At 43.9% G+C, this 15230-nt stretch overlaps 1 protein-coding gene across 3 annotated transcripts in view; it reads right to left on the bottom strand.

Moving 5' to 3' along the window:
- The window catches only part of scaper (S-phase cyclin A-associated protein in the ER), an 84590-nt gene that overhangs the window by 5675 nt on the left and 63685 nt on the right, over positions 1 to 15230 (bottom strand). For all 3 annotated transcript variants that reach the window (XM_080436985.1, XM_080436986.1, XM_080436987.1), the window contains 4 exons: positions 14126 to 14343; positions 12171 to 12326; positions 7386 to 7632; positions 4997 to 5146 (listed from right to left, as the gene is read on the bottom strand). In XM_080436985.1, the coding sequence (XP_080293111.1) occupies positions 4997 to 5146; positions 7386 to 7632; positions 12171 to 12326; positions 14126 to 14343 (771 nt within the window). The remainder of the gene's footprint in view (positions 1 to 4996; positions 5147 to 7385; positions 7633 to 12170; positions 12327 to 14125; positions 14344 to 15230) is intronic.

The following is a 15230-nucleotide window of genomic DNA, read 5'->3' as shown; positions in this document are numbered from 1 at the left end:
ACCCCGTAAAAACTCAAGTGCCTGACTGCTCTGCTCTTTCTTAACTTCAGAGATCTGGCATTTTCAAACAGGGCTACGCTTTTATGAGCCTCCCATTACATAACAACCTCACTGTCCACAGTGACAACAAAGAGTGTGTAAAGTTAACGTTCTGAAACGCAAACAAATTCGCCGGGCAAACACCAATGGTGAAGTGGAAAGTTGAACCAGATTTAGGAATGGAGCCAAAGACAGAAAACAGGCCTTATTCAGGTCCACATAATAAAGCTCAAATGGAATAATTAGGCCATGCATTTGCAGGCAATGATACCTTGAAATGAGATGGAATTATATCTCTGATTAACTGCAAGGTGATCTCATTAAGGTCTACCTAACAATCACTGGTATTGGAGTTGAGGCTAATACAAGAGTGCGGTGATATTCTAGGAAGCAAAGCAGAATCTGTGTCCGTCTAGACAGCTCTGACGGTGTGTTGGCCTAAGACTGGGGCCACATGTCTGATTCTCTACAACATAAACCAGATCCATCACAGTGGAACTACCTTTATTGATCTGACAGACACAGAAAACATCACAGCAAAGAGCTACTCTTAACTACTAGCTTACCAGCTTTAACAATGGCTTATTGGGACGTGGGCTGAGTGCTCTGTAAATTGGTTCAGGACAATTACATGGTGGCGACGTAGACATTGACATAGAAACCCCAACTTGACTTTTAAGGCAATTGCCAGTTGTCTTAAAAAACCCATAAAAACCTGGTGTTTACACAATAAAGTCTAATAACTCTTTTATTTATCTCTCCGAGCTGACGCTGTCATGCCGTCCCAGATCCTGCTGCTGATAGTTCTGCTCTGAAACTCTCCCGACTGTGGTATTATGGACAAATGGAACCTCCTCACTGAAAGGTTTACGGGGATAAAAATGTCCTCAGCATCACTTAAGTCAGTTGGACCGGCGTTCACCCTTGAAGGAGGGTGTAAATCATCAACCGAGCTAACAATCAGACTCCTCTGCTGCCAATCAGCGGAGCATGTGTCTGTGTCTCTCCCCCTTGTGTTTACTCTGCTGGGTGATGCACAGTGTGCATTCCCCAGCGTTGGCTCCCAGTGGTCTGCACGAGCCACGCTTTACCCTGGAGGCAGCGAGGGCTTGGTTGTCTTGGCAGTAATGGACTGTTGAAGGGAGCGTTTCAACATCAGGTTAGCGGGGATTACAAGGCCCAGAGTCGGGCTCAGGCCTGCAGGGCAGAGGAAACGCCCTCACGGAGAATGGGAAAGAGAGGAATGACCCCCACAGATAAAGCTGAGCCCTGGAGATGTGTGTGGGATGTTCATTCAAGGCGATGATTCATAGTTTTGGAAGATGTTTGCTTCAATGTTATTATGACGAAAGCAACCAAAAGAAATATGGCAAAGCAAAGGGGGGAATTCAGCAGTCAATCTGAGAAGTCAATCTAGGGAAATGCAATTATCCCATTAAAAATCTTCCATACTCCATACCTGAAATAAGATCTACATGAATACCTCTGTGAGTGTGTGTGTGTGTGTGTGTGTGTGTGTGTGTGTGTGTGTGTGTGTGTGTGTGTGTGTGTGTGTGTGTGTGTGTGTGTGTGTGTGTGTGTGTGTGTGTGTGTGTGTGTGTGTTTGCGTGCGCAAATTTGTAAGAGCGGCTGACGGTGCTTGCGTGTGTGTGGCCACTTTCCATGCATTGAAAAAGCAAAGTTTTCTTAAGGCCTCCATACTCCAGTCAATCTGCTGATTGCTGTCTAGAAAGCACGCCGGAGTCAGGTGGGTTAACGTGTCAACAGTTTACAATTACATTTTCCTCAGCTCAAAGACTGTGCACATCATCACCAAGGATGATTCATAAATGAATCCGTGTAAACTGGCGTAGATAGACAAGGGAGATTACCGGTACATATCACTGCAGGGGAAACAGGAAGTACAGTGACAGCGTCGGTTACAGAAGACGTTTCATTTGGTCTGCCGTCTCTACGGGCCCACCCAACAGACAATGAAACATATGGCTACATGGCTCCGTGGCTCCTGCGAGCAGAGCTACACTTGAGCAGCACACAAGGCTACATATGTCACTCTCCCAATGGCTTTTTGTATGACAAAGTGAATTATTCATGCCCCCGGAGCGGAGGGAATACATCACTACATATAGCGTCCCCCTCAAACTTCTGCTTTTTATGAGCGGCCTTACTTCCAAAGCACACGTATAAACAAAGGATGGTGTGCCGACAGTGAATCAGCAGAGTCTCCGTGACCGCATGGGCCTCGGGCTTGGCCCGCTTTTGTGTTCTGCCAATGCTTACATTAGCCTGAGAAAAGCTCAAGCTGCTCTAAATATTCCCCTCGGCTCCATCCATCTCAGTGCGGAACTACATGGACACATTCCAGGAGCTGGACCACTGGCAACGATCAGCTTTGAGTCTGTGTGGAACTTGGTTCTCGGTCATGCTCTATTACGCAATTAATTGAATTCTAAATAACATTTTTATAACGTTTTATTTTTCGTTAATTGTATTTCTTAAAGCAAGACATATTTTTGTATTTATATTTAAAAAAATATATATATATATATATATATATACACACATATACACCGCTCTACATATACGTATATATATACATATATGTATATACATACATATACGTATATATATACACATGTACATATATATACACACACACACATATATATATATACACATATACTAGGGGTGTGCCGATACACTAATTTCACGAAACGATACGATACGATATTGGGCACACAACTTCGATGCGATTACGATACGATACGATACGCACTTTTTTATTATGAAAATATATGGGGGAGAAAAAAAGCAAATGCAAACAAATATTTCTGTTTTTGCATTATTCAGACATGCAAACTTGTAGCTTTTCAGCTTCCACTAGCCGTTTTGAATCCAAATAGGGCAATAGTGTGACACCTGACCCGAAAAAAACAACATTTTGTCACCCTTTTCACCTCGGGGCTGTTTGCATGCCTGATTATTATTATTGTAAAAAAAAGAAAATAATTCAAAACGATATATTTTTTTCTCCAAAACGATACATATCGTCACGAAAACGTATCGCGATATATCGCGGGACGATATATCGGCACACCCCTAACATATACGTATATAAATATACATATATATACATATACGCATATAAATATACATATATATATATACACACACACACACACACACACGTACGCACATGCATAATATCTTTAATATCATTTCCCATAGGTTCCGTCCAAGATGGGCATTTCAAGATGGGCATTTCAAATTAGCAAATGGCACTCAGCCTGAATAAGGCCAAACATAGTTTCAGAATAGCTCCCCTGTTAACTCCGTATTGAGAGTACAAAACCCAATCATCTGTCACCTCCTTAATTCAATCATCAGCCTTCATTCAATTATCCAATAAAATATGCAAATCAGATCTAAAATTGCCAACAAATGCTAATTCTGAACATCAGAGTAATTAAATTGGATAGGAGCAGTGAGGAGAGCTCAATGGCCATAAAGTGGAGGCAGATCCTTTAATTAGAACTAAAATATGTGGCAAATTAGAATCGGTAATCAGCCAATAAATTGTTGCGATGGGGGTTGACTGCAGCTGTGAGGGTATAAGTGACGTGGCAGTGGTTTTGAGACTGAAGCTCTGGCTGCTGTCTCTGACGGCCAGGCTCGACTTAGCTAAAGCCCAGCCAACTGCAGCACTGCTAATCAGGGGCCCTGTAGACAGACCATGCATGACAGCCAATTACACAGCAGCCAAGTCTGCCTCATCGCATCCTGCTCACTTCCACCAAGTCCCCTACCGTAGTCAGAACACAGGGGCATGCACATGCCCCATAGACCCCATAGTCCATAGAGCTACCCGCTTCACCGGGAGGGAACAATGGGTGGTACAACTCCTGAGGGACAATAGACGACACGCAGACCAAATGTAGCGAGGTGCCAAGGCATGAATCATTGATCAGGGGCCTTTTGATACCATTATGGCCAACATAAAACACTACACCCACATTCTGACAAATAATACATGAGCAACAAGTGTATGAGGATATAAAAAAAACCAATTTTGCAAGTGCAGAGTTAAAATGATCTTGATTAACAATTGACCATTGAGAAATAGTCAAATAAAATATATAGAATAAAATAATAATAACATTTATTATGCATTTCTCTTATTCTCTCTGGCTCTTGTAAAATGTATGATAAAAAGCAACCATTGCCAGCCTCCCAGCATATGGATATTGCGTATTATATAAGGCTACAGTACAGCCCCAACGAAATATGTTTCAGTTTTAAAACGCATAACTTGGCACATTTATGCCTAACGTCTGTCCACACGACTCGTTTTTCAAACCCCTAAAACCGAGACTTTCGTAAACGCTGGTGACCCCGTTTTAGTTTGAAAACTATTTAGTCTGGACAGGAATAATAACGGAAACCAATGAAAACGATGACACCTGGTTTGAGTTATTGCTGTATAAAAACAGTTACTAAATATTAATCTTTAATAATTAATTATAATAATAATTTATAAAAGAAAAAAATCCGCTACGGCCTGCACATGTTTACATATAGATTTTTAGTTGATATTTTGCCAGTCTCATTGTGCAGCTCAGACTGTCAGCCTTTGTCGTTTCTGACACTGGAAATAAAAAATTTTAAATCATGAAACCTTTGATGCTGTTTAAAGATTTAACACCTTTTTCCTGACACCAATCAGATTGGTGGTCGCTTCACTTTCGAAATTCACTTTCAATTTTGTTGTAGGCTATACCTTGAATGGTCATGTGATATGCGTATCATGCATGTTCGTATGGACGGAGATGATTTCTGAAACAATGCTAAAACACTTCGTTTTAAAATGAAACTGTATTAGTGTGGATGTGGTGGTCTGTTGAGAAGCACCAGAGGGATGGGGGGGGGGGGCGGGGGGGTCTGGCCGTTATTTTCTTACCTGATTGTCAGGGTGGTTGACTGTGAAGTATCCCACACAGATGATAACTTCATGGAGCAGCTCTTCAGAGGACTGCTGGATACAGTACCACAGCAGAGAGCTGACAATGTGGCGGAAAGCAAGAGACAGGCCTTCAGCTCCTAGGACAGACTGGAACACAACACACAGTTACAGCATGGTCAGCGAGTGCCTCAACAGTCAACACCTCAGTACTTCAGTCATGCATAAACTTTCATCACAGAAATTAAGCATAACATATTTTTGATCATTATGAACCAATATTTGCAATTAAATGTAGTGTAATAATAAAACAAGATGTAATGCTAGTTTGTCTGCAATTTAAACACAAGGACAGTAATTTTGATTTCCTGCTGGCAGTAACTCATTGGGTGTTAACAGTGACTCTCCACATGCCAGCACTGGGGTAAAGGGGTCCATAGAAAAGCCCTAATCCCCCTTGGAGATGAGATGCTATCAGTAGTTCACAGGCAGTATTTATTAAACATGTCACTGTGATAGAGCACCAAAAGGTCATCACAAAACCCACTGGAAGTTGTGGGTGTGTGAGTGCTGGAAGTAAACACTTCCATAAACACAATACCTGAGAGACTCGATGCTATTTTCAGTACTCATAACCCCTTGGAGGCTGGCAACGCATCCATCAAACAAACTGTATGTACCGTGTAACCACAACTGTCAAGCTAGCAAACTTCACAGCTCTGTGAACAATGGCAATGACAGCATAGCACTGTGGTAAACAGAAATATGTACTTAAATGCATTTTTCAGATTTTTCAGATAGTGATGTGCCTTTGAAAATTATTACAATTATTACAAACTAGTCAATGGCCACAGAGAATACTCAAATCTGATTGGTCAGAGATGGTTAGTGTAAAATATTTTAAGATAACCTGTAATGAGGCTGTGGTCTCATCACCGGTCTAAATTAATAACAAATTATAAAAATGTCACTGTATTATTTTAGTAAACATTAGCATCGACTTAACCTATCCTTAAAAACAACATGGATTTCAATATAACTTTCAACCTTTTAGGGGAACATAAAACGTGTTGATATTGTGCTAAAAGTGGTAACTCAGCTGGTACTCATTTCTAGGTTGTTACTATCTAACCCCATCTTTCATTTAATTTAAGGTATTGCCCTAAAGTATGAATAACTACTTGTATTTGAATTGTTGGTAAGTGGCCATGGTATAAGCGGGATATATAACTTCCAAGTCGTAAGGTTATCTAAAATAATACACTCTGCAGAGGCAGCCTCCGCATCGTGCATTCTTTTTTGATAATTGCATGGCTTGTTGTTGATTATTAATTACTTTACCAATACTTAACACAACCTATTTTAGACTTTAACCATTTTAAAATAGGCGATATACAAGCTCACAATGCGCTGAATTGAGATGTGCTGGGAGCTTGTAGATGTGTTAATTTCACTTTATTATGTTTGAAAAAAATCCAAATGATCATTTTGAAAATGTTCACATATAATGACATGCTCATAATAGGGATGCCAGGGATCATGTGCTTAGATTCCATTAGCAAATTTCCCCTCCGAGTTGTGATCGTCGCATCGCCCACTGCAATACCTATTAGCTAGTACAGTGGGTTAATGTGAACCACAAGGTGATAACAACTCCCCGCCACAAAGACACATTATTTAAAATGTACATAAAACTGTGGCACTGAAATGCTTTGACCTCCAGCTGTTTTGAATAGCCCCGGTAAGGCAGGTCAGAAAGAGGAAGCTGCTTCACAGTAATTACCACAAGACATTAAAATAATTAATAACGTTCTCACTTCCCCTGCTTGCGCCTTTCTGTTTATGCGGTGACTTAGCACAGTGAAGCTGTCGCCCTCTCTTCATCAGGGCGGGTAATGTACGGCCTGGGATACAGTGCTAATCACTCCAGGTCCATCCAAACTGCTGACCCGCCGGGCTCCATTTAACCCTGGCAGCTGACCCGGGTCAGAGGATACCCATGTTTATGTCCACAGGTCAGCTCAATCCCAAGGAGAACAGCTCCTCTCCTAATGGCTGCTCACAGACACGCCAGCATCCAGCTGATCATTTACACATGGGTTCCTTGCAACCCTTAAAATATGTGTTGGCATCCTGATGGCAGTGCACCGTGGTTGGTGTACAACCGGTGGCAGAAGGTTTGGACTGCACTTTCAACAGTGGACGTTATCCTATGAAATGCAACAGGCATAACACGCCTCCAATATACTGTGTACATCTGTGTTGTAAACGTCTTTGTAGTTTGGAAATGAGTATAACCCGAACATCGTTCTCTAGCTCTAAGGAGTTTGCCATTTGTATGTGTAAGAGAAGAAGGAATGTGCATATGCTAGGAGTGTGCGTTAGGTACCTGGAAGGCAGAAAGGTCAAGGAGGGCAAAGCTGTTGAGGAAGCGGACTCCTTGCAGGGCCACCTGGATGACCGCTGGGGAGTAGGGCTCCTGGGGACTCTGTGGGCCTTGGGCAGTAGACTCTGGTAGGGAACTGTGCAACAGGATACAGTAGAGTGTGTGTACCACTCCCACCAGGTCTGTGGACTGAAGCAGGGCCGTCAACCCAGTTGGATCCTGGCGCTTGTTGTCAAATATACTGGAAGAGCTGAAAAAGACAGAATCAGAAGTTACGAACCCGATAGAAAAAAAGCAAAGGCACCATGTGGATTTGATTTGATTAATCATTATCATGCAGAGGCTTGGATGAAATGTCATTCAGATGATGAAAGAAATTACTGGGTTCTTATCTCACCCTTAAGTACATCTTCAGCTCCCTGCACCCCCCGCAATTAATCAGGCTATGGTTCGACATGCCACATAGCTTTTGGGTCATCCGCATTTGTTGCGAATCGAAGAGCCATGGTGACATGCAGCGAAAAAAGTCACTGAACCTGAGAAGGTGTTGGCTGTGCTCCTCACCGCAGTGGCCCAAGACTGAGGGAGCAAATAGCAGTCTAGACCTCTGTGGGTTCTAGATTTACTCACCAGACAAGGGCTTAGACCAGACTTTCCCTTCTGATAGAGATAGTGTCCCGTTAGCGCCACATACCTACTGGATTAAGTGACTTAACTAGTTACATTCACAGAGTCAAAGAAATCTGCGCTCTCCCAATTCTACACTGGGTAGAATAATAAGAGCTCCTGGCAATAATATTGTATTGGACTGCTTGGCACAATGCTGCGGTACTACAGCACATTTAATTTAGGCTCAACTTATAGGATTGAAGGCTGTGTGTTTGTTTGTGTTGGACAGGATGCCACCCTATTGGTTAAAGGGATTGGTAACTTCACCCTGTCAGAGCACATCACACGCCACAACTGAGCCAGGGGATAATGATGATTGGGAGGAGCAGGTTCTAACATACTTTGCTTCTGCTCTGCGGCTCGGGATTTACGTTGACTAGCATGCAGCTCACATTAGAGAAATGGACTAGATGATGTGGAACAAAAGGATCCACTTATCCTGAGTGGAACTGAACTTGATTAACTCTTAAACATTTTCATGCCGTGGACGCTTAAAAAGATATTTAATGTTACCCCACGTAGTCTGACATGACGCTGAAAGGCCTTTGAGAAAGGGTCAATTAGAGCAATTTACATTTCAGTTTGTCTTACGGTAAACAAACTGAAATAACAGAGATAATATCTAGGAGACCTTTTTATAACACAGCGCTTACTGTAAGTCAATCTGGATAGAGTGTCACCTAAATGCTTAAAATGCTAATGCATATGTAGATAGGACTTGAGGAGAGGTAATCATTATAAGTACATCAAGTGTTTTCCAGAAACCCTGCCGAAAACCCGCAAGTCAGCGTTGACAGGTAATTTAAGACTACTGCCGCAGCGCAAGCTATGATTTGCAGCCATACAGAATGGAGGTTGTGTGACCTCTGGATGGAACCCGCTGTGCATGCTGATACTTGACATTGGCCAACAGGCCCCCGCTGCTCGGCGGGAACACGGCCTTCTAATGCCAGCATAATCCCTTGACACAGCAACTGGCATGGCTAAAATATTCCACAACCCTGCTGAGCATTCTCGCATTATGACAGACAAGAGAGGATCCTTGCAGAACGGAGCCACTGGGTGGATTATCTGCGTGCTGATAATTACACAAACCAGCTCAGTGTGCTCATTAAACCTGCAAGGTCCGACACCGTGTTTTTCTCACAGATATTCAGTGACATACACACTGGCCTCCGATCTCCTGCTCCGACTCACTGGTGTGAAGCAGCTGGTCATTGTTACAGCACCCAGCAGCTGGCAGCGTACAGTGGCAGGCCTGGTGACACGGAGCGAGTACAGCAAACAAAACATAGTCACAGCAACGTGGACTGATGCGTCACCAACACCTAAGCCAAGTGACTTAACTAGACCTGTTGTGATTTTGGGCATCGAAGCTTCACAGGCAAGAACTCCAACTGGCTATACGAACAGAATCTCACTTATACTGAATCAAAAAGGAAAAACCTTCAAGGTACATTAAATTAAATGGATGCTGCTTGTTCTAAGTATCATGTCGGCATCGTGTCGTGACAACAGTGGGCTACCGCTGCTACGATCAGCATTTCCTCGCTTTTTAAGCAGGCGGCCCTGACGTCCCTCGGTGTGATTGTGTGCTTAGCCTCTGTCAACGGCGCCACTGAACCCCTCTGAGTGGAGGTCACCGTAGCATACATGGGTGGCCTCCCCCTCCCCGTCCCACCCCCACCCCTCTCTGTGCTGCAGGCTAAGGTTTATGGTGAGTGACAGAGCGCTGGGGTCAAGTAGATGCCTATCTCTATCTGCAAAAACGGCGACCTGGCTGGCTAACTGACTGCAGGGACGATTCTGCTGGGTTCTTCTTGTAACATCTCCACCCGTCTAGCACTGACAGTCAATAACGGTGTAATCACCGGCTGCTCCATCACTCGCTGTGGAAAATTGTAGGCGCCGTCAGCTCGCAATTCATTGAACAGTATTGAGCAGAGTGGGCCACTGAAGCGCACAAGAGGGGAAAAAAATGTTTTAAATTTCCCTTGGACATTGGCAGAGTAGGAGAATGCGCATGATTGCCCGAAGCCAGCAGTGATGAATCTTTTCTGAAGCAATAAAATATTTATGTCCGGGACACCATGAGCTCACACTGTAAGTTTGCGCAACTGTCAGACACGCCCCCCGCGTGCGAGCGTACGCACACACACACACACACACACACACACACACACACACACACACACACACACACACACACACACACACACACACACACACACACACACACACACACACACACACACACACACACACACACACACACACACACACACACACGTAACTTTCCTCAGAAATGATATTCGAATATTGGTCTTAAAAATTGGCAGATATTCGAATATATTCAAATATTATTATTATAAAAATAAATATATATATATTTTTTTAATATGTTTATTTGACAGGGACAATACAAAAAACAATGTATCAAGTGCTCAGATCCAATAAAACATATTTCGTTTGTTTTTATAACTGGATACATTGTTTTTTGTATTGTCCCTGTCAAATAAACATAAAAAAACTAATAATTAAAAGATATATATATTATTATTTTTAATTCTAATATTAATTTTCATATGCATATACATATTTTCCCCATATTCGAGGAATATTCGAAATTCAAATATTAATTTATCAGCCCTAACACACACACACACACACACGCATGTAATTTTTTAAAATGTGTTATTCTCTTTGCATTACTCTTGGAACTATGCAATGCATTGTGTGTAATTTCAGTTGATTATACAGTATCGTATAATGAAAACGGACAGGATGACCTCACAGTGCATAGGGATGAGGGGACATTTGTTTGCGCACACAGGTGAACACAGCGTTCAGGCTCATCTAATTGCAAAATGTTATGATTCTTAGCCGCTAGAACAGGGGTGCCCAAAACCAGTGGATCACAGTGTGCAGGTAGACCACATGACATGCCCTAAAAATATATATAATTAAAATGATAAAAACCCTGAATTAAGGAGACTTGATTGATTGACATCAAAAATGGCCTGTCAGCTCCCTTCACAGCTTCTATAGTAGGTAAACCAACAATGCAATGCAATCCTTTGTTTTCAAATGTGCCGCATGCAAACGTCAGTAGCATTACAAAGTTACATAAAAATGTTCGAGACAAAGAACCTGAAAACCTACCACTTCCATACAGAATGGGAGGAAGACTCCCCCCCCAACCACTATTTCCCATTCCAAGTGCGTTTGGCTTATATCTAACGCCAGCGCCACTATTCCAAAGCCCCCTCAGGTACATTTCAGCAATGGGATAATTCTTTTTTGGGGTTGGTAGATCTTGTTGAGTTGGTCATGTTAAAAGTTAGCCTGACACTCAGCCTGAATTTTCGTTTCACTCCATTATTCAGTCTGAAAGCCCTCTCAGTGCAGCAGTTTTCTGAGGTGGGGGCGTGGCCAAAGTGGGACTCTTTGGCGATTGGTTCATACCAGATTATCCCGGTCCCGATTGGGTCGGGCCGCCTGTTAAATTTTCAACCGAGAAAACCCTGCCTTCTACAGCGTCACCAAACCCTGAATGCGAGGCTAGCGATTCAGGGGCTGGAGCCAGGCTACTAGTTAAAAGTAGTTCTTAACTCAAAAAGGTGTGGGCACTCCTGTGCTAGATGTGGGTGGTTGCAAAAGGATTGATTTCTTATTGTATTTCTCCTTTTTGAACCGCAGCTTCACGCTCCTGTCTTCGTCAAAAAAGAATAACAAAAAAAAAATTACCTAGAGCCTACAAGAGGGTTGGTCTGTGCGTCTGTCTGAGTGTGTTTGTCTAATCTTTAATCTCGCAAACCGCTGAACAGATCAGCACCAGATTTCTTGTGCACATTGCCAGTAGGCTAACTAAGTATCTCCACTACTTTTTTCACTTATGTTTTATAAATAAAACTATACTACTACTATAAAACTTAATTAAAGTTAATTAAACTTAAGTAAACCAAGATCCACATTGGAGCCACGCAGTTCCCATGTCGATCCAGAGATCCACATGATTAGATGCCAAAAGAATTCATGAGGACTCTCTCTGTATGTATGTATGTGTGAGTGTGTGCATATAATACTATACTATATATAGATGGGTCACTGAGTGCTCACCGTCCAGTCACAGCAAAGCACAGCTTGCACATGCTGTGCAGCAGAGCCGAGGCCTGCTGGAGGAAGGCAGTCATCTTGGGACACTCGTCTACGGGACCTTGGACCGACAGGAAGCACCCATACAGCTTGTCAATCAAGCCCATGTTGACCACATAGCTGCAAGAAACATAAAGAGGGGGGGAGGGGTGCACAGTGAATTAAAATATACTGCTTATTTCTTCACAACATGAAAATATTAAATGGAAAATCTACAATAACAGTTATCTTCCCTGTATAAAAAAAGAAATAAATAATTTCATAGGCGCTAACAAAGGCCTGTACTGTGCATGCCTCCACAGTGTGGCAATTGAAACCAGATATCTCACCGTCAGCCCTCCAACCCCCTGCTATTACTGTGATATCTCCAATTTGTCTTCGCCAATGACAGGTCTCATGATCAGGTTCCCTGTACTATTCCAGCCACAAATCACTGCTAATAGTGTCATTAGAGGGCTGTTGAGCCTCCCCTTGTGCCAGCCCTAGCTCCAGGCCACCTGACAGACAGCTGACCCGGGGCCGTCTTCTCACAGCTCAGATCTCAGATAAACCCACCTTTACAGGCGGAACCACGGAGAACCACAAGATGCGTATCAAGACATTGGAGTACAGGTACGTGAGACTCGTGGCCGAGGTGTAGGAGGCTGCTGTTGTGAAGCAACGCCTCTTCGCTCCCTCGACTCTTCCCCTTACTTCTTTTTTTTCCCCTCCTGCATACCATTTCTTTGTTTGGACCGCCCCGCTCAGAGTGAGGTCTTCTCCAGGCAGGTAATTACTCCCATTTTCAACCTCCACAATGGGTCATCTGACACTTGAACCGCAGCCCCTTGTTTTGACTTCATCCTCTTCCACAGCTTTAACATGGGTTGAAAGGAGCTTTCCTCTCACACTGGCTGCTGTACACAAAGACACACTCGCCTGAAAAGCTGCCGGGTGTTCCGTCTTGTCCCAGTGTGTCTCGTCATACACACTGCATACACGCCGTGGAGCATGCATGTGAATGGTAGGTTGGGGGGGGGGGGGGGGGATCTACGAGCACAAAAAAGTGAGCTAAGGCAACAAATAACATGAGAAGGAAATGATGATCCCCTCTCTGTGTGATCTAAAGTTCAGCATAATGGCAGCAGGTTTGCAAAAAAGTTACAAATGTTTTGATCTTTTTTTTCAGTTCCCCGCACACTAACCTATACATTACACCAGGCAGTCGAGGTAAATCTTCCGTTCCTGCTTGGGATTACCAGTCTGACGACACCATTTTTCTCAGGCCCTCCCCTGTCTCCAGGGTTACGACTGGGTCAGTGGATGAGAGTGGCGGGGCCCTGTGCAGCTGCTCCGACCTGATGAATCATGACTGGTGGGGAAGGGCCGGTGGGAAGCCAGGGCTCTTCCTCAAGGCTTCGGCGTCCGGGGGGCCTGCCTTTCCTCACGGCCAAACGAAGCCCTGACTCCTCCAAGCCGGACCCCAAACAGCCGGCTCAAAAAGGCCAGGTCCGGAGGGGAGGACTTTTGTTTACGCTGCCTCGTGGCGCAAGCCAACCCCCCCCCCCCCCCACACCGCTGCTGGAACAGATTTCTTTTTTTAACGCTGTGCCGAAGAACATGTGAAGAAAAGCACACGCTGGAACGTCGCCAGAACACCACCCCCCCCCCCCCCCCTTGCTCTCACACCGCACTCTCATTCTGAGCAGAATCTAGCTGGACCGGTTCCAAAGAGAACTGACATTTTGTCAGCCCATTCTTTACACAAGGCATGCCGCAGAGGAAGGCAAGAGGTTGACCAACTCTCAACCCTGAGAAGAGGAGTGAAGGAGGGCGTGTGATGAAGGAGGTAAAAAGGTTGTGAAAGGAGAGAAAGAGGTGCTGTGAGGGAGGACGATGGCAGATTCATAGCAGGAGGGAGTGTCGGGGAGGGGGATTACCTGATTAAGTCATGTGTGCGGGTGTTGAAGGACTCTGTGGCGGCACTCTTCGCCTTGGTGTCTGAGAAGCCATCTCCTCGACTTTCCTCGGGGACAAGGGGCGACAGGAGCCCCAGGACGGCGGCGCTGGTCTGCAGCAAGCCAGTGGTCAGGCCCTCGAACACTTGCTTGTTCACACAGCGCCCAAAGATGGACTTGTCTTCATCTGGCACATACAGCTGATGAGAAACGCAAACTCCTCAGTGAATAATAAAGGGATTTTTCCAAAACAATAGTTTTAAACACAAGACCGTATATGGTGTACCCATAAACTAGTACGCCTTTGTGGCAATAATAAATGACAGTACAGTATACAGATACCCTTGGTCACAGTATCCACTGAGAGAAAAGAGACTGGTAGAACACGAGACTATTTAAAACCCCTTTAATGTCATCCATTTAACCCAGCGGCCAAAATATGGCATGCATTTACGTAGGGGGATAAATAACCCCAGGTTTGTAAGTTTATTATTCATCAGACTGAGCCTAACCCATACATTAATGCTCAACTATCAGTGTGATGCTGCAAGAGGTGAAGTAGCAGTCTGCTGGCATAGGAGAGGTTACTGTACTCCTTGAGTAAGTTACTTTTAGAGCCCGACCAATGTTTGACCTGATTTTGGAGAGTCCTAGCCCACCAATTACCAATGTTTTTACAGATATTTTGTGAAAAAGTTTAAAGTCAAGGTCGGCTATTTTTGAAAACTGTCTCCTATAATGACATGCCCAACATAGGGAGGCCGGGTTGAAAGTGGTAAAAAATCTGGACACATCGACTGCATAATTGCCGATACTGATGTCGTCAAAGAATGGCCGATATATCGGTCTGGCACTAAGATACTGTAACCCGTTCAGAAACCCTCCTTGGACCAAACAGGGAAGGTGTTTATTGTTACCACGTCTTATAAACCCGTTGACTTACTAACTGAGGCATGATTGAGATGGTGGGCAAATGCAGAAGCCTGCAGTCTACGAAAACCTTGGATTTGCTCGTTCAGATAAATGACATGCGAACGTAAACGTAGCAAAGATCGGGATTAAGGCCAATGCCAGTGTTGTTCAATGT

Source organism: Gymnoscopelus braueri, assembly GCF_963280865.1.
Source record: "Gymnoscopelus braueri genome assembly, chromosome: 9".
In the NCBI taxonomy this organism is placed as follows: Eukaryota; Metazoa; Chordata; class Actinopteri; order Myctophiformes; family Myctophidae; genus Gymnoscopelus; species Gymnoscopelus braueri.
This window is presented reverse-complemented; position numbering and strand designations above follow the sequence as displayed.